The sequence below is a fragment of the Rhipicephalus microplus genome, chromosome X (assembly GCF_043290135.1).
Source record: "Rhipicephalus microplus isolate Deutch F79 chromosome X, USDA_Rmic, whole genome shotgun sequence".
Classification (NCBI taxonomy): Eukaryota; Metazoa; Arthropoda; class Arachnida; order Ixodida; family Ixodidae; genus Rhipicephalus; species Rhipicephalus microplus.
Genome location: NC_134710.1, coordinates 173,756,811 through 173,783,235, shown reverse-complemented (window position 1 = coordinate 173,783,235; position 26,425 = coordinate 173,756,811). Strand labels below are relative to the sequence as shown.

Genomic DNA, 26,425 nt, shown 5'->3' with positions numbered 1-26,425 from the left:
GGACAGAACTCGGAAGAGGCACTATCTCGAGGCTGCAACTGCAAACTGCAGCTCACCAGCAGACCGCTATATAGTCAAGATCTTGTACAAACAATGTACACAGGCTGTACTGTAATTCTGTCTCAGCACCAGCACCAGAACATCCCTGCTCGCTGCCAAGAGCGGTTCACATCCACATCTATCAGAAAGGCCTCCCCCACACTCATCATCACTTGGGCACTTAGTCACCAGCACATACCTGTCCATGAATGCCAGTAATACAATCAATGCCTAACCACTCCACAATCTAGCCATGTCCGGAGTTGTTGACAAAAGGGACTTTGACCAGGCAGACTCATATCCCAGGGCATCAAGGCAGTTACTGAAAGGCGGGCACGTGGATGTTTGTGACATGCAAGGTGCCCTAAGTACTACCTCCATGCAAAAAGCCGACGTGCCTGTCACGGTGGTTGTGGTTACTGCCATTAAGGACTTCATGGTGAAGCCCGAGCTGCCTGCTCATAACATAACTTCTGACTGTTACGACTCCAATGCATGTGACACTTTGTCAAGGACCACCACCTCGGGCACCTAGGGAACATAAAGTCAGCACTGCCATAAGAGCATAATACAAAACATAAGCTCAAAAAGTGGTCCGCACCTCATCCCGCGAAAGTGGGAGAGCACACCGATGCAGCTCGATCCTCCACAAACAGTGTGGCGAACTGAACACATTGCGGCATTAAACAATTGCAAATGCCGTTCGTAAAACAGCAGCAGGAGAAGGATTGCCGCAGGTCAACTGGACCTGCGACAATCTGGAAACAGTCGGGTCCGCCCACCTGAGACATTGTCGGCAAGTTTTTATAAGACGCCGGAATCAGGAAGAGACAAACCGCTAGGCTTGTGCGAATAGTGAATTTCAAGTTCGAAGCCAATTCGAAGCGAATAGTGATTTGGATCGAATAACATCGAATTGAATTCGGATGGTATGCATGACATATAAAAAAATATATTTATAAAGACCTAACTAGCCTGCACAATATTTCTTTTGAATTGAAATAAGGACTCTATGCAAATGCCTTTTTTTTTTCGTTCAAAAGGAGTCCAAACAACCTTGAGTAGTAGTTTCGGTAGGATGCGAGTGATAACCAGTAAGATACTTAACGTTTTAAAATTTATTATACTTGGAGCATATAAGCCATCGTAAAAAGCTTAATATAGTGAATTGATTTCAGGTTAACATGTTCCTTTAAAGGAGCCCTGCAACACTTTTTCAAGTAGCCATGAAGCCAGTAAACATGCTTGTTGCCTCACAAATTCACCGCTACAAAGTTTCTAGAATCAGTTCTGTACAAACGAAGTTCCAAAAATTTGTCGCATGCTGCAATTGCATTCTCTCTTCTTGTCCCGGCGAAATAGCTGGAAGTTAAGCAGGGAGGAATGGCATGGCAAAAGAAAATACGTCACATGCACCTCGTGACCTCGAGCACCTTTTTTTTCTTCGAATACGCAAATTTTCAGTGCGATCGCGCACGTGCTCGAGAACAAGCGATGGCCTCCCGCGGCGGTTCCTGTAACGACGAGCACGCCATGCTCAAATCAGCCAAAGGCTGTGACCAGAGCCGTATATTCCTTCTTGGCTGCGACAAGTGATTTTTGAGCTTGTAATGTCACTTGCCGAGGGAAGAAAGAAATTTTTAGTTTTGAAAATTTATTGTCAATTACAGGCCGCGTGCTGTGCAGTAATATTTGCCTCCCGTGTTCTCAGAACCTCGACTACCGATCAGCAGCGTTTTCTGACCATGTACAGTAAGCGTTGCAGGGCCCCTTTAAACTTGAAGAGGGGCTTCGCGACAAAGCGAATTTTTTCTATATAGGTGCTTTCACGGCTTAGTGCTTCTACATTGCAGTGAAACTACCTTCACAGGCGGTGACATGCGGACTAATACACACCTATTCATTCATGGCGAATACTTCGAAAATACTCGATAATTTAAATTTGAATCAAAGCAAATTCAAATACTCAACTTTTCATTCAAATATTCGAAGCATTCGAATATTTGCACAAGCCTACCAACCACAGCAATAGAGCCGATTCTGCTCGCCAGGAAACACAGACTCCCAAGCAGTGTTAGCATGATTGGGTCAGACCACTGCAATGCAGTCAGCGCTGCCCACCAGAAGCATTATCGGCAGTGGCGCGCACTCACAGACATGGCCGAGTGTCATGAACAATAACGACGCTGGGGTTCAAGCGCACAGGCAGCGAGCTAAAGGGAGAGAAAGGAGTAGATAAGGAACAGCTGTGGGTGTTGTCTCTGGTGTGATTGCACTACACACACACACACACACACACACACACACACGCACACGCACACGCACACGCACACACACACACACTTACTTTCACGGCCGAAACGAGTCTTTTCCGGAGAACGATTTTTCCTCAGCTTGATATATTCTTTTGCACTCTACATATTATATACATATATATACACACACAGTATAGACCACTACTCATAATGTAAGTCGCAGGAGTCACGAATAATCACACTATAACCAACGCAACCTTTTTCAAGGGCCACAGTTGCACAAGAAATGTTGAGCGTGCAGCCTCTTGTGTCCGAAAATTTAAGCATGCAATGCTGGTGTTTACAACCATTCAAACTTCTGAATGTTAAAAAAATAAAATAGCTACCAAAGAACTGAACTTGAAACTATGGGACCTACGAATCTAATACTTATCACTAACTATGTTACATTACATACAAAGAGGCTGAATGAAACTGATTGATTGATTGAGACACATCCAAAATTTCACGTGCTAGAAGATGCCAATTGTTCGATTTCAGGGGCATGCACCCAATTTCAGAACATCGCAACTGAATTGCAAACCACCATTCCAGAGCTACACGGGCTGCCCTCATTTTCAATCAAAATATGTATCCCTTCCCTTCAAGTGCAGCCACTGCAAAGAGTTTCGTTCATTCCGTACTAAACCGCAACTTAGATAGCATGCGACCGCTACCAAAATGCAACCAACGCTGATTAGGCCTAGCCTGCCTTTAGGTATGCTGTCGCAGGAAGTTTGTCCAAGACATGAAGATTCGGCATCGAAAAGATGGTACTGAAATACAGAACCAAGTACAGCGTGCGTAATATGAAGCTTGCGCTCACGGCCGTGCAAGGACAAAACCCGCCGAGCTCATGCAAGATTGCATACTTGTAGCAAAGGTGAAAGCTCGCCTACAGCTGTAAATGCTTTCAAACATACGGACCAAGTAGCTAATGCAATATCCGTAGTAAGCTCGATAACGACGACACTTTTTCTGGCAGGAAACTCTTAAGCACGGTTGATAAGAAAGGGATCGCAAGTGCCATGTTGAGCCGAGTGCAGCCGGCAGCAAGCGGCTAGAGCCGCACTGGCAAAGCTAGTACATTGTTGCCGCGTTGGCGCCGATGCAAAGGCTTTCTGGGCAAGTAAGGGAGGCTTTCCTCCCTTACTCGGCGAGCATGTGTAGCGTGCCACAACTTTTTTCTTTTCTTCCGCCCTCTGCTTTTCGTTCATTCACTCTGTGTCCCCTCCGCCTCCATAACGACTTCGTCATTCTCTCCCCAGCAGCGCACCCAGGGTTCCTCCTTAGACACACATCCGCTACCCCGTTTGTCACCACAATTTTCCGGCAACTGCATTATAAGCAGTCTTTCATCTTGGGGAATTGTACAATAAGCCGTACGCCTATACGTAGGGTTCTATGGGAGTCGAAAAAGACCGCATTGTTAAACGATCCAGCACTATAAGTGGTAATGTTATAACTGGTCTACACTGTATATAGAAAGATGTTAGGGAAATGTTTTCAAATTGTATTCCATCTTTCTGAGGCAATTCTTTAGCATAGTTCAGCACTCCGCCATTTGATTCACATTTTCACATGGGCACGAACGCAAAAACAGTTTCATGATTTTACTTGAGTACTTCCTACTCTCAACTTATGTTTCTTTTTACAGTGAAATATTCATCCAGCAAAAGGGAATTCGCATCCGTTCATATTCTGCTCCAGTACATTGTAACAGCTGCTTAGCTTCTATTGACCATGACTTGAATATTATTTTGGGATGAGGTTCTGAAAGGTCTTTTTATATGCAGACAACTTTCGCATAATTTCGATTTCTGACCCTATCCAGACGAATACTACCGTTGTTGAAGATATTTTAATTTTTAGACAACATGAAAAAGGCTTTGCCTTTACCCATAAACTTTCTAAAAATAGTGCATTGCTATTTTTATGTATTTATGTGCTTCTTAAGGGGCAGCACGCTTGCTGGAAGAACTCTCCGAATGCTTAAAAATACTTGGCTCTATGTAAGGTATTCGAACAAGCGATAGCATCACAATGCCTTGAATCAGTGCTGGCATAGTCGTGTGTTCACCTTACTCAGGAGAGTTTCAATAGCCAGATTGAGCACTTACAGGTGGCTCGGATCCCCTGCACGAACTCGACTGCTGTGTCTGAAACTCTCCTTCAGAATGCTGCCATGTCAATAGCACAGATGTTGAGCATATAACTGACATGAATAAGAATGGCTGTGAATTCATCAACAACTTAAGAGCCTGCTTTGCTTAGGGGTGAGACGGCCGAGACTAAATTGGGAGCAGTTTTTGGAGCAGAGAAATTTCAATTTTGGAGCAGGAGAACCTTGCTTCGGAGCGGTTAGCGGCATTTAGTATGGCGTCCTGGAAGCTTGAAAATACAACTTTTTAGCAATGTGGGGGCACCAGTGCATATTTTAATTGGCTTCAAATACACATAAGACTGAGAGCGTGTTCAATTCTCTCCATGTTATACCTTCTTACATCGGATACCTTACGCCTGTTAATCAACTTCGAAAGCTCTGCCAGTTCTATTTTGTCTGTTGTACTTGAGACTTTCATGATTTGACGCTTCTTAACGAGATTCTTCGTTTCCTGGGAAAGCTTGCCAGTGTCCTATCTAACTACCCTGCCTCCAACTTCCACTGCACACTCCGTAATGATACTCGTCAGATTATCATTCATTGTATCTATGCTAAGGTTGGTTTCCTCACTAAGAGCCGAGTACCTGTTCTGAAGCGAGACTCTGAATTGCTCTACTTTCCCTCTCAGTGCTAGCTCATCGATTGGCTTCTTGCGTATCAGCCTCTGTCGTTCCTTCCTCAAATCTAGGCGAATTCGAGACCGTACCATTCTATGGTCACTGCATCGTACATTGCCAACCACTTCCACATCCTGCACGATGCCTGGGTGTGCACTCATTATAAAGTCTATATCGTTCTTATTTTCGCCATTAGGGCTCCTCCATGTCCACTTGCGGTTTCCTCGTTTTCGGTAGAAGGTATTTAAAATCCGTAAATTATTGCGTTCTGCGAATTCTACTAGTAGCTCTCCTCTGGCGTTTCTAGTACCGATGCCATAATCTCCTACTGCCTGGTCTCCAGCCTGCTTCATCCCTACCTTTGCATTAAAGTCTCCCATCAGTACAGTATACTGTGCTTTTACCTTACTCATTGCCGATTCCACGTCTTCATAGAAGCTTTCAACTGAAGCGTCATCATGGCTGGATGTAGGCGCGTAAGCCTGTACCACCTTCATCTTGTATCTCTTATTCAGTTTAATTACGATACCTACCACCCTTTCATTAATGCTATAGTATTCCTCTATGTTGCCAGCTATGTTTCTGTGAATTAAGAACCCCACTCCCAGTTCTCTTCTGTCAACCAAGCCCCGATAGCAAAGGACATGCCCATTCTGTAGCACCGTATAGGCCTCATCTGTCCTCCTAACCTCACTAAGCCCTATTATATCCCATTTAACACCCTCTAGCTCCTCGAATAGTACAGCTAGTCTTCCTTCACTAGATAAGGTTCTAGCACTAAACGTTGCCAAGTTCAGGTTCCAATGGCGGCCTGTCCGGATCCAGAGATTCTTAGCACCCTCTGCTGTGTTGCAGATCTGACCGCCGCTGTAGTCAGTTGCTTCGCAGCTGCTGGGGACTGAGGGCCGTGAGTTATTTGACGTATGCATGTGGGAGGTAGTGGCCAGATACTGCACCAGGGTGGCCAATCCTTCTGGTGAGGGAGTGCGTTCCCGGCAGTGGTTACCGGTGAGGCCGCACCCCAGGCCTCGTAATGCAGTTCCATCACCACGCGAATATTTTTTTTTTTTTATCCGGTTGGGAACTGCGCGGCACTGGGATTTGAACCACGGACCTCTTGCATGCGAGGCGGATGCTCTAACCACTACGCCATCGCTGCATCAGAAAAACGGAGGAAGTGTCAAAGCAGTGAAGAGAAAACTTGGGATAGGCAAAAATCGGATGTATGCACTAAGGGACAAAGAAGGCAAAATAACTACCAATATGGATAGGATAGTTAAAATAGCGGAGGAGTTTTACAGAGATCTGTACAGTAGCCGAGACAACCACAACCTTAATACTATAAGAACTAGCAGTAACCCAGATGACACCCCACCAGTAATAATAGATGAAGTCAGAAAAGCTTTGGAGAGCATGCAAAGAGGCAAAGCTGCTGGTGAGGATCAGGTAACATCAGATCTGCTGAAAGATGGAGGACAGATTGTGTTAGAAAAACTAGCCACTCTGTTTACGAAGTGTCTCCTGACGGGAAGAGTACCAGAGTCTTGGAAGAACACTAACATCATCTTAATACATAAGAAAGGAGATGACAAGGACTTGAAGAATTACAGGCCTATTAGCTTGCTCTCTGTAGTATACAAGCTATTTACAAAGGTAATTGCTAACAGAATAAAGAAAACATTAGAATTCAATCAACCAAAAGAACAAGCAGGATTTCGAACAGGCTACTCAACAATCGACCACATTCATACTATCAATCAGGTAATATAGAAATGCTCAGAGTATAACCAACCACTATACATAGCCGTCATAGATTACAAGAAGGCGTTTGATTCAGTAGAAATATCAGCCGCCATGCAGACACTGCGGAATCAGGGCGTCGATAAAGCATATATAAACATCCTGGAAGAAATCTACAGGGGATCAACTGCTACCATAAGCTTCATAAAGAAAGCAACAGAATACCAATCAAGAAGGGTGTAAGGCAGGGGGACACAATCTCCCCAATGCTATTTACCGCGTGCTTACAGGAGGTGTTCAGAAGCCTAGACTGGGAACAGTTAGGAATAAGAGTTAATGGAGAGTACCTTAGTAACCTGCGCTTCGCCGATGACATTGCATTGCTGAGTAACTCAGGGGACGAATTGCAACTCATGATTACGGAGTTAAACAAGGAGAGCAGAAAGGTGGGTCTTAAAATGAATCTGCAGAAAACGAAAGTAATGTACAACAACCTCGGAAAAGAGCAGCGCTTCGAGATAGGTAATAGTGCACTTCAAGTTGTGAAAGACTATGTCTACTTAGGGCAGGTAATAACTGCGGAGCCAAACCACGAGATTGAAGTGTCTAGAAGAATAAGAATGGGGTGGAGCACATTTGGCAAGCACTCTCAAATTATGACAGGTAGATTGCCACTATCCCTCAAGAGGAAGGTATATAACAGCTGTATCTTGCCGGTACTTAGCTACGGAGCAGAAACCTGGAGACTTACAAAGAATGTTCAGCTTAAACTGAGGACGACGCAGCGAGCAATGGAAAGAAAAATGGTAGGTGTAACCTTAAGAGACAAGAAGAGAGCAGAGTGGATTAGGGAACAAACGGGGGTTAAGGATATCATAGCTGAAATCAAGAAGAAATGGACATGGGCCGGGCATGTAGCGCGTAGACCGGATAACCGCTGGTCGTTAAGGATAACTGACTGGATTCCCAGAAAAGGTAAGCGGGTTAGGGGGAGACAGAAGGTTAGGTGGGCAGATGAGATTAAGAAGTTTGCGGGTATAAATTGGCAGTAGCAGGCACAGGACCGGGTTAACTGGCGGAACATGGGAGAGGCCTTTGTCCTGCAGTGGACGTAGTCAGGCTGATGATGATGATGACACATAAGACTGAAACAGATTTTGAGGAAGTTGTTAAACAGATTATTGCCAGGTATGAACCAAGGTCAATCTAAATAGGTCGCAAAAGCCGGAACGAAAAGTGATCCGAAACCTATCGTAACAGACATCAACAACCGATTAAAGTGCGACCAGGTGAGGAAGGGACAAATAATGAAAATAAAAAATTAAATGTTGATTTTCAATACTGCTAATTTGATTTGTTACAAAAGAAATTTGTAGGTTGCTTTAATAAAGCTTTAGTCTTCGGTATGTGGTAGAGTGCCCAATTTTTTTCGTTTGGTTTCAGAAACAGCGAGCCCATGCAGGCAGTCTGGCAACATGAGCCAATGGTTTTGGGTGCGTATCCAGGCAATACACTATCAGAGCTTCTGTTTAGTTTGGCGTGTTCCTTGGTTCGGCGCATTGCCAGGTCCACGAGGCATCGCTCACTTTTCGGTGGTGGTTTAGTGCGTACGTTCAGTAGATTACTTATTTTTTTTTATGCTCTGTTTACTGGTGTGACATTTCAGAGCCTAAATGGCTAACAAATTGTCTAGATAGCCGCTCCTGTGACTGCCGACCGCTTTCTCTGGCGCACAACCGGCGTGCCCTCACCTTTGGTCACAATGAACGCGACACGTTAAGCAACAAGACGCCGTACTCTACGGCTGCCAAAGCTATATTTTCAAAGCTGCAGTGGTTTTCGATGACTGGGCAACTTGAGCTTTCAAACTATTATGCTATTGTGCTCGTGAACAGTTGTCTCACACTTCCCTCTGCTAAGTTTCTTGTGCATATTGCAAGTATGTCATTTGGCTAATAGTAAACAACTTTGCTTCCTAAATCTTTGTTTTTATTTTAGTTCTTTTCTCTCCAGCATGCAATGAGCAGGGCACAACATCCCATAAAATCGCGTATTAATAACAATGCATAAAAGGTCAACAATTGAAAAAAAGTCAATTTCGCACCATGTACAGCAAATACGCAACGTCGCTACCACTTGCGCTTGTGACATATTTTATTTTTTTATTTTTGTTTGCTGTTCGTTATCCTCTCCTCACGTAAATGGCGACGGTGGCAACAGGCCGACGACTACTGGATCCATGGGCTTCTATGGAAGTTATGCTACCAGTTTACATATACCATGCATATACTGCACTACATTTTTACATACCACTTGACCTATTTAGCTCTCGTAACAAACATGTGAAATAATAATTCATGAATAAAAGGTTTTGTTGAAAACTAGGTCTCCTGAAAACATTTAAAAAGAAAAACGCATCACACTCAAAAAGAAATTAAAAAATTGTGATTGCACAGGAATATTAGTTACGTAACAGCGATCCTTCGCTTAAAAAAAAAGCTTGACACGATAGCATCAAGAGCTTTTAACAGACAACAAAAGTGCACTGCACTGCTGTTCGCAGCCACCTCGTGCAAGACCCCATACAAGAGTACAGCGCGAGAGCCAAGAAACCTCGCCACCCTCACTATCTCGTAAAGTGCGTGCGTATATCACTTAGTGATAAGCTAATGGTACTTACTGATAACGGCTCTCCACGCGAGCAACCACGTGTTATTAATACAGCACACGTTGGCCAGTTCTATTTAATTTTTCTTTAATACTATAGGTCATGACCGTCGATGTAGAACTCCCGATAATACATCAAATTGCGATTGCCGTCTGCGCTGCGACTCCCGTGAAGTGGTCGCATTGTGCAGCACAGGTAAGAAGTCTGTGCCCATGCAAACGAACAGCCCAACATACAGAGGCTCGTTTTATTGCAAAGAAAAAATAAAAGAAAGAAAACGAAGTCATACAGCGGGACAGCCAACGACCAACACACCGATCGAGTATAAAGGTAAGCCTAAAGGCTCGTGTATTCCAAAGCCTGCACACAGCGACGCCTCTTAAAGCGCTCATTGCAAGTTTGGATTACAAAATGAGGCAGTGGCAAATCACCATTCATAAACACTGTGCCACGTAGTCGCCGACACGTCATGAGTCACGAATAAAGCGCCGAGGTGCCCGTTGATATAATTTAAAATGGGTTGAACGCGCATTCCGTCAATACGGCTACGCATGTAACTAAGTGGTTTTCTCTACCTGTAGACAACGATGTGCAGATTTCGTGTGCGATGGCTTTTATAAAATCAATGAGAACACGCCTGTCTAAATAAATACGTAGCTAATAGGCGTAAACCCGGAATGGGTTGCACCCGTTTTGTCACTCACAGAACCCATTTTGAGAACTTGCACGTGCCAGAGCATGCAGGAGAAGCGTCACATGCAGGGAAATGACTCCACGTTTACAGTTACTCGCTCATGGCATACGTGCACACGTAGGTGACCGCACCCAGCAGCGTCGACATGAAAAGTGTAGCAACCGAAGGAACGCGCTACGCACAACCAAGAACCTGAGAGTTAGCTCTGCTACGCTCACCACTCGACTCTGGTTTTCGCTAGGCGACAGAGGCACCAAAACACACAGCCTTGCTAGAAGAAGCGGCACACTGGATGTACGGCAGAACATTTTTGAGAGGCTACAAATATTTACAATAGTTGAGAGGAAATTATGGCCGCACCATGCATGGGAGCTTCGTCACAAGAAAGGTTCAAAGTAAAGAAAACCCTGGTTGGGCGCATCATATTAGTAGATTTGGCCTTTTTTTCCTGACTGAAGCTGAAGTTTGCATCAAAATTCTAGCTTTCGAGGCTGTGTTGGAACAGTTCGGCGCAATTTTCATGATTTTTACACTTTTTCAGCAGCTGGGCGCAAGAAAATGGAAGTATACCGAAAATGCGCAAAATGCACAGATGTCTCACCCCTGTTCGCTGCTGCTGCAGTTAAATCAAGCGATGAAATGTAGCAAAGCATTCCTCACAACTTGCATGACACCAGTGTGTGAATGAGAGCAAAAAATTGTTCCGACATGAAAAGAAGACTGCCAGCCATATTTCAACATTATCAGCAGTTTTTTTTTTTTTTTTTCAGTTGAACCACGAAAGCATGACACCATATTTTTCGTAAGATAGCTCTCAGGCTCTCAGGTCTGCATTGTTAAAAATGTATGCGAAATTTATGAATGCTCAAGGCTGGCGCCATTTTTCCTGCCCTGCACAAGATATAATGGCCTCTACCTCGTATAAGTGTTCAAGGGGGACGTGTAGTGATTGATTTCAAACGTGCTAATACTACAGTTATTTGTAAAGTCAACCAACTGTTCTGCAATTATCTATGTTCAGTATAAATAAAAGACTTATAGATATGCTTCCTGCAATAATAGTTACTAGGCAGACTCTTCAATTGGTCGGTCGGTTGAAAAAGCTGTATCAAGGATTATTTATTTAACTGCACTAGAAAAAGGATGGAAAGACAGGACATGGATGCAGCGCTAGCTTTACACCTCTGGTTTATTCACCAACTCGACACTTGATGTTTAGGAGACAACAGCAGCCCGTGCATATGCAGTTGTGCAATTTAGCATTTTCAACAGCAAAGCACGTGTGCACATGGTTCTGCAAGAGTATCAGATTAAGATCTTGCAGCTAGCATTGCACCGATTCCACATGGTCATTCTTTTCTTAACTGTTCGTCTGCACATGCTTGGCTGCATTAAATTAAAGGAGTACGTAATGTATACAAGTGCACATATGCATGCTGCGACTGTCTACCATTTTATACATGAATTACTTCAGTAAATAAAGTAAATGCTGGTTGTTAGTGTTGTGTCCTAGCCATGCCTATCTGATCTGTGTTCTTTAGTGTGCTAAAGAAGTTATATTACGGTGCACATTGAAGAACCACAGGTGGTCAAAAGTTTCATAACTAAAACGAAGCATTCTATAACGTGCCTCATTATCACACCGTGGTTTTGGCAAGAATTCATTCCAAAGGTTACTGTTTATTACAGTAAAAGCTTGTTAACTTGACACCTGTTAATTTGAAAATTCGGATAATTCAGATGTCTCTATTGGTCCCGACCAAAGTGCATCTATGGTATCAAATTCGTTAATTCACGAAAATTCGGCTCTGCACCACTTAATTCAGACAAATGCTGACGGCTGCCGCTACAAGAAAGTATGGTAAAGCAGCGCACCACTATAATGAATCGGAAACTTGAGTGGCATCAACATCGTCATCAATTAGTGAGGGCAAACGTAGCATCACCGAATATCGGTGTCTTCTTCTTCGACGCCATTTCCCCTTGCGTTCTCCTGTTAGCACTGTCTCTTCTTGCGAAGTTCTCTTTTTTTTCCGCCGTGACCACTGCGACGAGGCGTCAGCTGAGTCTACCGAAGATGACTGCCTGACCTTTGGTGCTGTTCTTCCCACAGATGTGACACCTCAAGACTACATCGCGATTGATGACTGTGTTGCGACGACTTGTCTCCTGACCGATCAAGAAACTAGTAATGATGTCAAGGACACCAAAGAAGACCACGATTCCGACTAGGAGTCATGCAAGGAGATGCACCCACGACATTATCGCACCTCTCGAAAAGTCTTTGGGGCGCTTTTGATATTAGAGGAAGTTGGTCAGAGCACTTTCAACAAATTTCGTGCTATTGGTGATTTAGAAGAGTTAAGAAAAATTTTAATGTGAGCCGAAATCTGCACGAAAAAGCAGATGACCATTATAAAATACTTCTGTAAATAAAGGAATGCTTCTCCAACTTGATTTTAATGTTCTTTTTCTTGTTCATTCATTAATTCGACATTCGGAAAATTCGGACATTTTTTCCAGTTCTGTAAAATCCAAATTATTGAGCTTTTACTGTTTTCACATGCTCATCAGCCATGTTCTTTCATTGTTGTTTGGGGTGTGGATGAAGCTAAAATGTCACTCACGCAAAAAAAGCAGAAAAACTCTGGTTCGAAACAATGAAAGAAAATATTGAAACAATGTTTCAATATTTCCAAAATGAAAGTGCCATATTTTGCCCCATATAACCCACACAAAGCACTTTAAAAATTGAAAGACAAAGTTGCACGTATTCTAGTGTGCATGATGGCTTTAGAGCATTACTCATCAGTAATGTAAGAAAAGTGGTGATGGTAGAAACCAATGATAGGTGAGGACGTACCACTTACATTGGGGCTGAAACTGGGTCAAGATGAAACTTTTAGAAACTCTGAGCACAATTAATAGGAGTCACTTCCATAAAACTATAAAATTAATTTTCTCACTTGAAATGTGTGGGTACTACAAGGTGATCTTATTCATTTATTTTACGGACGTTACTTAAAGTGTGAGTTGTATGCAGGAAAGGGTTCTACATGAAAAAAAAACGTAATCCTATCAATAAAGTTTGTACAAGCACCCCTAATATCGCAAGAAAATATACTCAACCTCATAAATTGGGTACATAGAATTGAACCAATCAGCACATACTTTCTCTATATCATATGATTATTCAAAGAAGGCTAGCCAAGAGCAACATAAGCACCTAGAAACACATGAAAGAACTTGACATAGGAAGGCAAGAAGGTAAATTTAAAGATTTCAAGAAGAGCAAGTGACAAATATAATACTTGTGGAAAACAGAAAGTCCAGATGTGCAGCTTTTGAAAAGAAAAAAGAGAAGAACACTCATTTTTGTACAAACAAGTGCAGTGAAAGGTTAGAGCCATTCCTTGGAAGTAGGACAGAAGAGAGTTCAATACTAGGCAGCCAAGCTGAGCATTGAGCTAGAATATCATGCAGTAGTGCAACACAATATGCAGGACAGACTGGTGGTGTGAGAAAGAGTGGACACACCTACCCCAGAGGGTGAGGTCTCGAATGGCCACATCCACCATCTGGAGGCAGGCAGGGTTTTCACTTGGTTTTTCTAAACCAACCACCAACACAGAGATACAAAGTTAGAACCATTGCAACAATGACATAGCACAGGCTCCATGCTCTGGTACAATGGCATCCGCAGCAAGTCCTTTCTCTGGACGCACTAAAAGCAAGCTATAAATGCGGCCCACAGATGGTCAATACATCCTTAAAGCACACAAAAAGCTTTTAAACCCTATAAGCCTTGCCAGTATCTGCACATCAGGTTCCTTCAAATATAATGCCAATACAGTTAAACATCAATATAGTAACCAACTTCAATATATGTACTCTCAAACCTCATTAAAACAAAGCTGCATCTTACACGAAAATAAGTTCATTATAACCAAAAAAGGCTGTTTTACTTTTATTTCGTTATATCCAGGTTAACTATATCAAGGTTTGAGTATAGTAAAATTCTCATTATATTATAGTATAGCCAACTTTTATTAATGCCGCGCCATGGAGCATTATGTGGTGTGCGTGTTTATCCATGATTTCAATATAGTCACAGTAAAACTGCTGCCAGAAAGAATGACACTAGCAATAATTTCAATCTGCTGCGGGTGTGAGTGGTAAAGAGGCATTAGGTAATTTAGTTGTATTTCTTGCCGACACACTTTTCCGCTGCATGACAGAGCGTGGCCATCAAAGCGGAGAACAAATCTTTTTACGGCAGCTGCAATATTACTAGGTGGCCATAGCCACTAAAATATGATACCAAAACATAGATACCATAAGCTGGGCAGTACAGTGTTGATCAAAGGCACTAAAGAGCATACCTATCAGCAAACAATATCAAACACTTTACCACCACGTGCTCTATACAGAATACAGAGCGTTCTATAGACTGTATACATGTATTCTACACAGGTTTTACATCCTACATGTTTCTTGCATGAACACCCACTGGAAAGGGTAAGTTCCTCTTGTCACTGTCTGGCCAGTGATAAGCATAGGTACAGGCAGTAGTTCTTTGTTATACTAAGCACAACTATTTTTCACTAACCCCATTTATTGTAATGTATTGCGAGCTTTTATAGATTTTCACTTTTGTAATGTAACGGGAGATTTTATAAATTTTGTCTTCCTAAAATCAACCCTTGCATAATAATCGAATACTGAAATAACAATTTTTACTTCCTGCATGCAATCAAGAGTCACCCCTCACATCACAATTGTGGTCGCACTACAGTCAAGCAAATGTAAATATGGTACCTTGAACAATATCCCTCAGTGAGAAACTGGACGCCACCAACAAGGCTAAAATCTTTAAAACGATCTCAATCAGCAAAAAAAAAAAAGTGCTCTCTCCACCTGTTATAGGATACCAATACAGTCCCTTTTCATGATATTGAACTCAAAGACGCTTACCTCCACTTCTTAGACCAATTCTTAGTCAACGAAAGTGGAAGTGACAGATGGTTTGGCTGTAAATAAAAGTGCTTTCAGGATTGCATTGTCTTACAACCAGTTTTGGATTTTAAGTATATGAGTTGATTCAAATAGCATAGCTTTACATTGCATTGCTGCTACAATTGTGTTTTCAGCCTCCCCATGTATTGTTCCCAGGGCACAATTCATTGGTGAACAATAGTAGTACTATACACACACAACTGATTTTGTTGACTGTCCTAATGTCGTAATGAGCAATTTTTACAATGTGCAATGCAACAAGGGTCTCCCTTTCTGCACTGTAGGCTGCAAGCATAGCGACTTACCACATGTCAAACTTGGACATTGTGTGCTTGCAGAGAGCAAGAGGAGTCGTGAGTGAAGTGACACACTACATGCAGATACACTGAGAATCGGGCTCTCATTATCCCACCGACTTTAGAATCCTAACAGTAGTGGGCACCACTTCATGCCAAAAGTGATTCCTGTATTCACATTGACTGGTGATCATTGTCAGAGCACTTGATCACAAACGTCTTAGCTTTTGCAGATGGCTGACATAGCGAACGAAGAAGTGTGAGAGGCCAGCAGCCGGGATTTTCACAGCAATATTGCAGCCAGTATTTTTTCTGTTAGCTTACAATATACACTCATGCAATGACGACATTTAAAATAAACTATGTATTAGCGACATCCTTGATATTTGAGAAGGTTTGCAGCATTACCAGCTGTGTGGCGCAAGAACTCAAAAGATTTTCTTCCTTTTTTTTTTTTTTTTTCAACGACAGAACAAGACACCTGTGCCAAGTCTAAATAACACAGCCTTCAAGGCACTGCCACTGCTGGCATGTGGACCCTCACCATTTGAACCAAACAGCAGGAAACACGGTACCAAAACAACCAAGAATAGCCGGTGCCACTATTAAATCATTTGTGCTTCTAATTTTTCTCATGCGCCAGTTGCCAGTCACAAGCAGTATTGAACTCGCGCACTACTCTATGCTTAACTGTTTCGGCCCAAAGGTCGGAGGTTCGATCCTGACCGCAGCGGTCACATTTCAATGAAGGAAAAATGGTAGAGGTCTGTGTACTGCGCGATGTCAGTGCACGTTAAAGACTAACACCAGATGGTCTAAATTTCCAGAGGCCTCGACTACGGTGTCTCTCATAATCGAACCATGGTTTTGGGATGTTAAACTCCAGATATTTTAATATTATTACTCTCATTGTTTCAGCCCCTCTGTTCACAAGCCTACTATGGTCATCACAACTAATGAAAATAAAAAAAATAAGGATATATATGAGCTAGACCACCCGCTTCAAAATGAAAGCGATTAATTTTGCAAGAGAAAATGGAAATCTAGCGGCTGGTCGGAAGTTCAAGAAAGACAGGGAGCAATGGTTACACATTTTCAATGGAGATGCTACGCGTGAACATGCCTGGCATCACACAAGACTAAGGCGTTCCGGTGACAGTGTTTAAAGCCAGCAATGAATGGACCTGGTGTTCCACGACATAAAAGAACCTTACTCTTCGCTGTAGAAGAGCAATGTGGCCGTGTCTGCCAGAGGACAATAAAGAAAAGCTGCTCTCAAGAACCGCAGAGGGCATACTATAATAGCCCGCATATAGCCAGAAATTTTGTTTTTTTTAAATATTAGGGTACAAAATTTTGTCCCCATATTATATGCGGGTCCCAAGAACTTTTGGCCAAAATTCAGTTTTTGTTTCGGCATAGTGCGGTGCTATCATCATTATCAGGTGTTTGCGCACTTTTGTGCTAGGTGCTAGGTAGTGTTACTGGCGGTAGCAGGCGTTAGTCTTACAGACCCACGCGTGCCACAGTGGTCAGTGGCCTTTGCTTTAACTTGGCGCCTATAACGACAGCCACGATTTCGCTCCTATGATTTTAAGCCATGTCAGCACCGCGCAGGCAGTAATAAGCTGTTTTTAAAAGGAAAGTTATCGCTGCTGGCGAAACCGTTGGCAAATGTACCGCGGAGCGGCAATTCGGAGTCAACGAGCGGAGTATTAGCGATTACGGAAACAGAAGGACACCCTCTTTGCTTGCAGCAGCCAGCGAAAAAGCTTCTGTGGACCAAAAAAAAGAGAGTTTCCTGACATGAAACGAGAACTCGCAGACTTTGAGCGAGAGCAACGAGTTGTACATCTCACTGTTAACATCGAGCTGCTACAAGCAAAGGCAAGCAAGATCGCCCAAGACAAAGGCATTCAGCGGTAGGATTTCAAAGCGAGCAAGCATTAGGTGTCTCTCTTCATGCGCCGCGCTGGGTTCTCCCTACGTCCGTGTACGTCGATATCGCAGAAGCTACCAAAGAGCTACAAAGAAGACCTTGTGAAGTTTCCAAAGTAAGTAAGAAGTTTGCGTTGCGAAAGGCTGTCCACTTTCAGCTGGGCCAGTTCAGCAACGAGGATCAAATGCCGGTTTACCTGGATATGCGCTCGGTGCTGACGGTGAATCAGAAGGGCTCCAGGCAAGTTATGGTGCAATTGACTGTGAACGAAAAAACGCGGGTGGCTGTAATGCTGCCCTGCCTTGCAGATGGTCGCAAGCTACCACCCTACGTGATGTTCCAACGAAAGACGCTGTCGAATGGGGATTAGTACCCAAAAAATGTTGTTGTCTGCTGCCAGGACAAGGGGTAGAGTGACGAATCGCTAGTGCTTTACTGGATAAAGTCCGTGTGGTGTCAACAGTCTGGAGTACTGCTGGGGCTCCCTTTGATGCTTGTACTTCAGTGGTTTCGGTGTCACCTGACTGACTCCATAAAGCAACTGCTGCGCGACTCCCACACCAAGCTCGTAGTCATCCTGAGGGGGATGACATCACAGCTGCAGCCGCTTGATGTGCGCCTTAATAAGCCATTTAAGGACCATATCAAGTGCCTGTACAGGGAGTGGATTTTCGTAAGGCTCCAGCATTCCCGTGCCTACCCCTGGCACTGCCCCTGATAACAAACCTTGAAATACTATACGGCTGTCATCAGATATTCTTTTTATTGTGAAATGCAGACAAAGTACTTCCTTATGAAATAACTTCAAAATGTCAATTATGGCTCTGCTGAAATCAGTGGCATTAAAAAATATCCACATAAAAATTTTAGTCATTGACATAACAGAAAATCATCTCAGCTCTAAACAACATCCATGACACTGTTCAACCACATGTTATCCCACCAACTTGTCTAGCTGCCCCAACTTGTTAAAGACCTACAGATCTGTTTTATGTGAGAGTGTGTGCGTGTGTGCCCAGAAATGGTACTGCCTGTATTATTGTATTTCAAATATCGCCAAGGCAAGTTTTTCAGCAGAAGTTCCTGCCATAATCTAGTAATAAAGGAGAAAAATAAAAGCATAGACAATTGAAGATGGAGAACAAGGGGAAGAAAAATGCAAAAAATAATAAGTATCACCTGCAAATGCGTGCCTTGGCTGAGGCACGATGGTACTAAGGTTGCGTGTCTTCACACAAAGTCGGAGCATAAGGAACATACTGGCAGACATAACAACACTCTGGACCAACAATGGAAGCTCGAAAGGACGTCCAAACCTGCAAAATGAGTGTAAGATACCAAGTATTGTGGATAAGGCAAAAAAAAAAAAAAACGAGTCTCAAAATTTATATTTTCTTCAAGAACAAAGCAGGGACTCCAAGCTCTTATTTATTTATTTTTATTACAGCATGAAGTCAAGACAATTATGACAGATTTGTATCAGATGCAATTAAAAGATTGCAATTTTACAAAATTTTCAGGTGCCTATGTGCTTCGTATTGTTGCCCTCCTTGTGAAGAAAAGTATCAAGTGCTATCTATACCCATAAAACTTGAAGCACCATAACTACAATACAGACAGAACTGTGAAAAGTTAATATGATATTCTCCAAACACAAGGCACACGTAGAAATATTTTCCAGGCCAACTTTCAGAGCTCCCTCCCTTTCAGCAAATATAAAATTGCAGTGGTCCCACACCAACAGTATGATTATGGAGGACATCGTAACAGACGGCTCTGACAATTTTGATTATCTCGTGTTCTTTTAACGTGCACCTAAATATAAGTACACAAGCCTCTCACAAAGTGCCTCCTTATGTTTCAAGCACGTCCACCCTATTTTTGAAACAACTGCGCCACATGGGCTGCCTCGAGTCACCGTGAAATTGGAAGTAGTACGTCATTTATGTACCAATCAGATCACGCAGTTATCAGCTGATGTGATGATCCTCCTTTCCATTCCCTCTCTTATTATTCATCATTAACTAAACATTAATAATTACACTCCTTGTGAAAATGTTATCGAAATCAAGAAACTGACCAATACCACGTGAGCCCACTGGAGTCCATTAGCTCTGTACTTGATGACATTGCAAAGAAGCGAACAAGCGATTTTTAGCCCATTTTCATAATTCATAAATTTGTAAAATTCAACACAATAATAACTGTGCTGGCATCTTTACAGGGACTTAATCTACAGATAAATATTTCCTCGATATGTTCTTAAAGCGTTTCAGGGCCCCTTTAATTCCAGAGCACATGAGCGGCTGGCATTGATACTGATATACACAAAGGCACCACCTTAATCAAAACAGAGAAGCTCTATCACTTTTTTCCTTCCTTGCTATTGCAGCTGAAGTGAGAAAGTCAGTATCGATGACTGCCAGATTTTGCATAAGACCTCAACAATTTGTCCTATTAAATGCGAATGAACCATCATTTGGAGGACAATAGAGAGCTAGGCTAGATGTTATAATGTCCTTCATAGTATGGGAGTGCAAAAACATGTACATGCGTCTTGGCATCCTGCATCCGTACGCTCCCACACCCCGAAAGCATCACTCAATGAAGTCACCAAGCCTAAATACATCGGCAACAAGAACTGAAGACCACCTAATGTTTTCTGTTATTATAAGAAGCCATTCTTTTCTGTTATTATAAAAATAAAGTTAACCAGATAAATATTACCATACACATTAAACAAATTAGTACAAAAACAGCAAGAACTAAAACAATTCAGAAATTACTGGACAACTGATATATTGAAAATATTTCATTACATACTGGTTAGATTATATTTGGTTAAGCGGAATTCAGATATTTTCTCCACATATTTTTCCATGTCATAGTGCTTGCATGCAGTCGGTTTTACGTCTAATGTACATTGGTTTAATACTTCCATAGTTTTATCTGCAGCACATGAACATCCCCAGTGCCTTTTGTGAAGCTGGCAGATGAGAGATAAGATTTTTTATATCATCCACCCCTGATGTAAAGTTGTATACGGAACCTTTAAGGATATATTAAAAATAATTCAGTCAGGTAGACTGGCATAGCTACATGCCAGCATGACATTTATGCTGATGCCCTTCTTTATATCTGTCTCATTTTCAACACAAGACATGGCGTTATTATAAACCTGTCTCTTTACCTGGTGGCAGTTGGAAAAGACAGCCATTTTGCGAGGGCTGCCATGTGTCCCAGTCGTGCAGGCAACAGACCACATTTTAAACACACACAAAATGCATTAACAAGACATGTTCAACTGGAACGTTACTTACCAAAATAGTATCCTTAAGGTGTTGGCCACCAACAGTGCTAGACAGACCCAGGTTGAAAAGCCATCTGTATTTCTAGTCTTCTTGATCTCCCGGTATTGGGGAATGTAAGGAACAACTCCACCAAAGATCATGGCCACTGACGCACCCCATGAGAGCCACTGGCTAATTGAAGCCATGAAGACAGTCTCGCTCAAAGACTGCATGGCCCCGGATAGACCAGCAGAGGTCACACTTGTCATGTTTCTCTGGCTTGAAGCTTGGCCAACAAGATCAGCTAAAAACCAACAACCTGAGTAAGTGCCACATCTCTTTCTTCTTCACTATGAAAAATAATGAAGAGCCAGTAACTCTAAATACAGACACAGGAACAACCGATCTGTTTGTTTGGTGTATGTGCATGTTGGTGTTGAAATGTTAACTAAAGTCACGTGAACAATAGCACTTGAACACTAACTGTGTTGCTCATAACAGGACTAGAGCACATAGTTTTAAAGGACAATTTTTTATGCTTTCTTGATATTTGAATAATCTTCTATGCATTCCCTCCTTTTAGAGCTTGTCAAGAAAGAAATTATTTGAGAAAATGGTACCATATAAAATACTTAATTAATGCAAATGATTTCTAAAACAAAGTTTGAAAATGTTATAAAATTTATTTTCACTGTTAAATATCATCATGTCAGCTGCTGACCGCTTAAAAGTATAGTGTAATCAAAGCTACAGAATAGTGATGTATACTGTAATAGTAAGTCCAAGTGAGGTAAACTGCTCCATGCTTGCATGAACATGTAATGTTTTTTCGCCACAAGTGTCAAGATCTCCTCTAACACTTGAAGCATCATACAGAAGATAAAGCAGGAAAACCTCAAGAGATGAAAGCATAAATAGCAAAATTAAACAATGATATGCACAACCATTTATGTGGTATAGAGTAAAAAAGCAGAGTTAAACTCAGTAACAAACTTTTAATAACTTATGCAACTTCACACCCACCATGGCCAGGTATATCTCACTTTCTTTTTTTTTAAACTCAATTATTCAGTTACCGATTTCCAATTTCATACTCCAAAGAAGTTTAATGAAAATTACAATAAACTGATTCCTCCCCCAATTTACATTTTAAAGAAAGATAATAATAAATGCAAGAGTTACAAATAATTAATACTGTCCTACTTCAAGTCGCCAAGATGTATTAAAATTACATAAGTAAGAACATGGTACCTTCCTCTTTTTAGCATAACGGTTTAGCAAAAACCAACTTGTACTATACATTCACCACCTATTGGCTCTGAGTTGAACGATTCTTTGTTGCCTTTTGGTAGCCTCACTTGGAAGATCACAACAGTTGCACATGGCATCACATTTCAAATATGTCACATACATATAAACAGTGATAACATGCTAGGAAATGAACACAGCACTAACATTGTTCTGCATATGAACACTAACTGATGTAAAGAAGGTCTTGTCCAACTATGATGTTCACAAAAAGTGTTGCCGAGCTGGCTTTTTTTGTAAGTGTGTAGGCAAGAAACAGTAAAATAACATGATAGCAGATAAGAACAAGGGGTTTGAGAGCTGTAGACTGAAAACCGAAATGCTGAAAAAAAAAATTCAAGATATGCTTACTAATGTCAACAAAAGCTTGCAAGATAAGGGAAATGCATATCGTGCCCTTTATGACACAAGCCCATGTGCACTCCTTTGTACTTTCTTTTCTTTCTTAATAAGAAGTGCAAAGTACAAAATAAAGACATTAGCAAGCATGAATTTGTTATTTCATGTAGTTATTTTATAAAGCATTATTACCAACTATGCCCACACGCCAAAGTTAATCAGATGAATTGGTGATACGCTTGGCAAGCAGTTTTATTTTTAAATGAATGTTTGTGTGAGGAGCATAGCTAGCTTAAATCAATTAAATATTTTTAAGTAGCATTAAATGAAGACCACTACAGGAGATAGAGAAACCTACCACAAAAATCTCCAACTTTGAACTGCTAGACATTAAAAAAACTGCAAATGCTCCCACGTTGTGCTTTTTAAAAACTTAACCAAAACTCACATTTAGACCAAGGACTTCAAAAAGTATAACCCGAGATCAAAGGAACCTTAACATATCATTGTGCAAACCGAAGTTCTTGCATAAGTTACATGCACATCAACTTTACTCACTTCAGATTCCAATAACTTCACACCAAAACTAGAGCTTTTTGCCTGTAACTACAGGTGACAAATAGTGATTTAATATCACTCTTGAAACTGCCCAAACAACATGTGTAGCTTAATAAACATTTCTTACAGATGCCATTAACAAACCTGCATCACAGTACATCACAGTTATCTGAAGTGCTCAAAGAGATGGCCTGACAAAGCACCTGTAACATCTAATGGCTGCTACTTCTTCCGAGATCAACTGCGAATGATTGCAAAGATTACAGGTGCAGACTTATCAAGGCACATGCCAACATGTTCCCTATTTGTGCCTAGCACTAGAAAGAGTATCATTATTAATTTATCACCAGTGCCTGCTAGATAAAGAGCCTAAATAACACGGCAGCATTCAGCTAACTTCTGTCACTTAGCTGCAATTGTCTGAAGGAACCAACTGCGTATTTACTTTCCTCCCACTTACCGTAACAGAAATTCCTCAAGAAATACACTTCTGTGCAGCAGGTCTTTGTCAATAGCAACCAACTACTTTCAGTATAGCTAACTAATTTAAAGCCAGTAGTAAACCATATGACAATGAGTCCTGTACATTGCTATTTCAAGTCAGAGTAACTATAACTATTGGCATTTAACATCCCAAAACCATGACATGATTATGAGGGTCGCTGTAGTGAATGGATTCGTAAATTTTTACCATGTTGGTTTTTCTACCATGCATCTAAATGGAAGCACATAGGTGGTAAGCATTTTCACCTCCATCAAAAATACAGTCGTCGTGGCAAGCACGACGACCACTAGACCAATGTGGCGAGTTTCAAGCCAAAGTAGTGACTCTTACCAAACAGGAGTTTTGTAGAAGGAATGAAATATGTACTTTCAGCTGTAACCTAATGCCAATGAACTTTTGTTTTGGCCTGTATTTATATTTTTTGTTTTTGCCACACCAATGTGATAGATCTGTAAGCTGTGTACAATTTTCGCCATTCAAAAAGGAAAACGTGCAGCTTGTTATGAAACAGTTTTGAATATTTGTACCCCTCTCATAGTAATCTATAAAAAATTTTGTCATGCTGCAAGCACTACATGTTGTATATTTAAGGTGACATAATATACGAAAACTAGCTATAGAAACTTAATAAAGAGTGCTTGGTTTGAAATATGCATATTTATAGCTTCTAACATCAATCAGTTACATGAGACACTGGTCAACAAGTTCCTAAGTTGGTGTGTCTTATGATAAACTTAAAGTATAAATGCCAGCGAAACAAACATGCAAATCACAAGATCGCATGCATCTAGAGAAAGAGTTCACTCATTGCAAGTGACGTTATTATTTTATGCTACTACACGCTGCGCTCGTCCTAAACGTCAAGCAGACATATGTCAAGCAGACATTTGCAAATGCACATCGCTCAAGCAGAGTAACGGCCACAAATCTGAATTCAATAAGTGTTCCTTTGTTTCACGCACTGTATCTACGTTTGACAAGCACGAAATAATAAACGCCGTCCTTCTAGAAACTGCCGGAGTGCCATCCATATGATGACTAAGCTTTATGGTGGTGACTAAAAGAGCGGTTGGCGGGACCACACTGGGTTGTGCACCAAACCCCTGTGCCACCTATCATTACTGAAAGTTCGACTCAATTAACGGTTGCCATCAAGAAAAAAAATATTTATAAAAATGCAACGATTTCATTACGCCGACAATTTCCCGTTATGAGAACAGACCCCCTTACGACTCGAAAGCTGCGCGTTAACCGTTCATTATGAACATTAAACAGGTATGCACGTGCTTGTGCATGCGTTCTACCAATTGTTTTTTTTTTTTTTACTTCTAGTCAGAAGCAATTAGCTGTTTAAAAAATTCGAACAGCTGTTATATTGGTAGCATAAACACGAGCGACACGTCGAGATGGCTCAACGCAGTGGCAACAGCTACATGTGAAGCAGCCTTATGTTGCTATGTGAAGTCATTTAGGCAGCACATTTGCTGTACTCACAATTGACGATTGACACCGCGGCATCGATGTCATTGCTGACTAGGCGGGCTGTACGGAGCTGCCGTCGCTTAGTCCCCTTGGCGCAGCGCTTCCGCCTTTCGCTAGAAAATACGAAAGTAAGTAGTACATACGTTTGAGCTGTTTCGACGGCAAGTGTAAACACCCAGCAATTTTCACGTCCTAGCCTAGCTTGCGCGCCTGAGGAAGAGTTCTTGGTGGAACAAAATGAGTATGGATCCCCCCCCCCCCCCCCCCTGTAGTATCGCTTATTCATTTATCGCCAGCTGTGTATCCTGTGCAGTAGCTTCACATTTACGTCGGATCACCTCCGCGATTGATTTCGGCACACATTAGTTCATGCAGCTCGTTCACTAGAAGAAACCGAAACCGAAACTGAACGTGTAACAAAGCCACAAGTAGCCACAAGAAATTGCTATCCTGACTGCCTGCACCGCCGTGATGCCATGTGTCATGCAAATTTTCCTGATTGAGTCGTTCGACGCTTGCCATAGTTCTTCTGTGATCGTGTGATGATTGTGGTGTGCGTCCACAAAGAGCTACCCCTTCAAGCCATTCTAGTGTGGTTAAACGCTGAGCCATGTGGAGTGGATGTGGGTGTTTTCTGGAGGAACTTGCTCTCTCGTAGCATCGGCCGTGTTTCAATTCGTTCTCTTTGCAGACAAAGATATGTCCTTAGACTCTGACATCTTTTTTGCAAATGAAGTACACAAACGAAAATATGATGCAGATTGTGACTTTGTGTTGTCCTGTCTACATAAATAAACGAAAGCCTTGCCACAGTCGCCCAGACGTAGGAGCACAGTACTAGGTTGATGCTGCCCTGAAGCAAGAGGATTGTCAAAGCTCTGAAACTGTGCTGAAACATGATTGACACGACTGGTAAATCTTTTTTATTTGCATAAGTGCAGCATGGTTGATGTTGAAGTCGTCTTCTCTATTCATATTCAGACTCCAGTGTCACTGCTTCAGTTCAAGGGGGAAAAAAAATTTGTGTATAATAGCAAAATATTGGGCATAGGGAGAGACAAGCAACACTCACTTCAGCTTTTCTGTGTCCATGTGCAACAAAAAATCTCCAACATGACGTGCGAGAATACTCGAATTGCTATGCAGAGCAGCTTATCATATCTTACTGGCTTGCCAAAGTAGGCATGCTGCTTAACATTGTTGGTGACAACATGGTGATATCATCATCACATGAAAAAATTGCTAAGAAGCTTTACAAGCGTGGAAGCTTGGGCAAGTTGGTAGGACATAACTGAATGCAGGAACAGCGCAACCTAGAAGTAGTTACTTCGTAACTACGGAAGCGAAAAAACAAGGACAGCAAAGAACGCTGTTTTTCGCGCTCTTTTCTGTCCTTGTTTTTTCGCTTCTGTAGTTACGAAGTAACTACTTCTAGGTTGCGCTGTTCCTGCATTCAAGCTTTACAGACTTCTGGCT

General features: G+C 41.9%; 2 protein-coding genes across 3 annotated transcripts in view; one reads left to right on the top strand and one right to left on the bottom strand.

Moving 5' to 3' along the window:
• The window catches only part of LOC119177155 (solute carrier family 66 member 2), a 59,246-nt gene that overhangs the window by 25,126 nt on the left and 7,695 nt on the right, over positions 1-26,425 (bottom strand). The window contains exons 2-5 of one of the 2 annotated variants that reach the window (XM_075878232.1): positions 24,962-25,062; positions 20,788-21,061; positions 18,647-18,783; positions 13,758-13,826 (exon numbers count right to left, since the gene is read on the bottom strand). In XM_075878232.1, the coding sequence (XP_075734347.1) occupies positions 13,758-13,826; positions 18,647-18,783; positions 20,788-21,026 (445 nt within the window). In that variant the 5' untranslated portion in view covers positions 21,027-21,061; positions 24,962-25,062. Of the gene's footprint in view, positions 1-13,757; positions 13,827-18,646; positions 18,784-20,787; positions 21,062-24,961; positions 25,183-26,425 lie in introns of those variants that run through there. The other variant, XM_037428554.2, reaches the window with a different exon arrangement.
• LOC119177156 (uncharacterized) overlaps positions 25,228-26,425 on the top strand; it is an 83,459-nt gene continuing 82,261 nt past the window's right edge. The window contains exon 1 of the mRNA XM_037428556.2: positions 25,228-25,861. Within this exon, the coding sequence (XP_037284453.2) occupies positions 25,846-25,861 (16 nt within the window). The 5' untranslated portion in view covers positions 25,228-25,845. The remainder of the gene's footprint in view (positions 25,862-26,425) is intronic.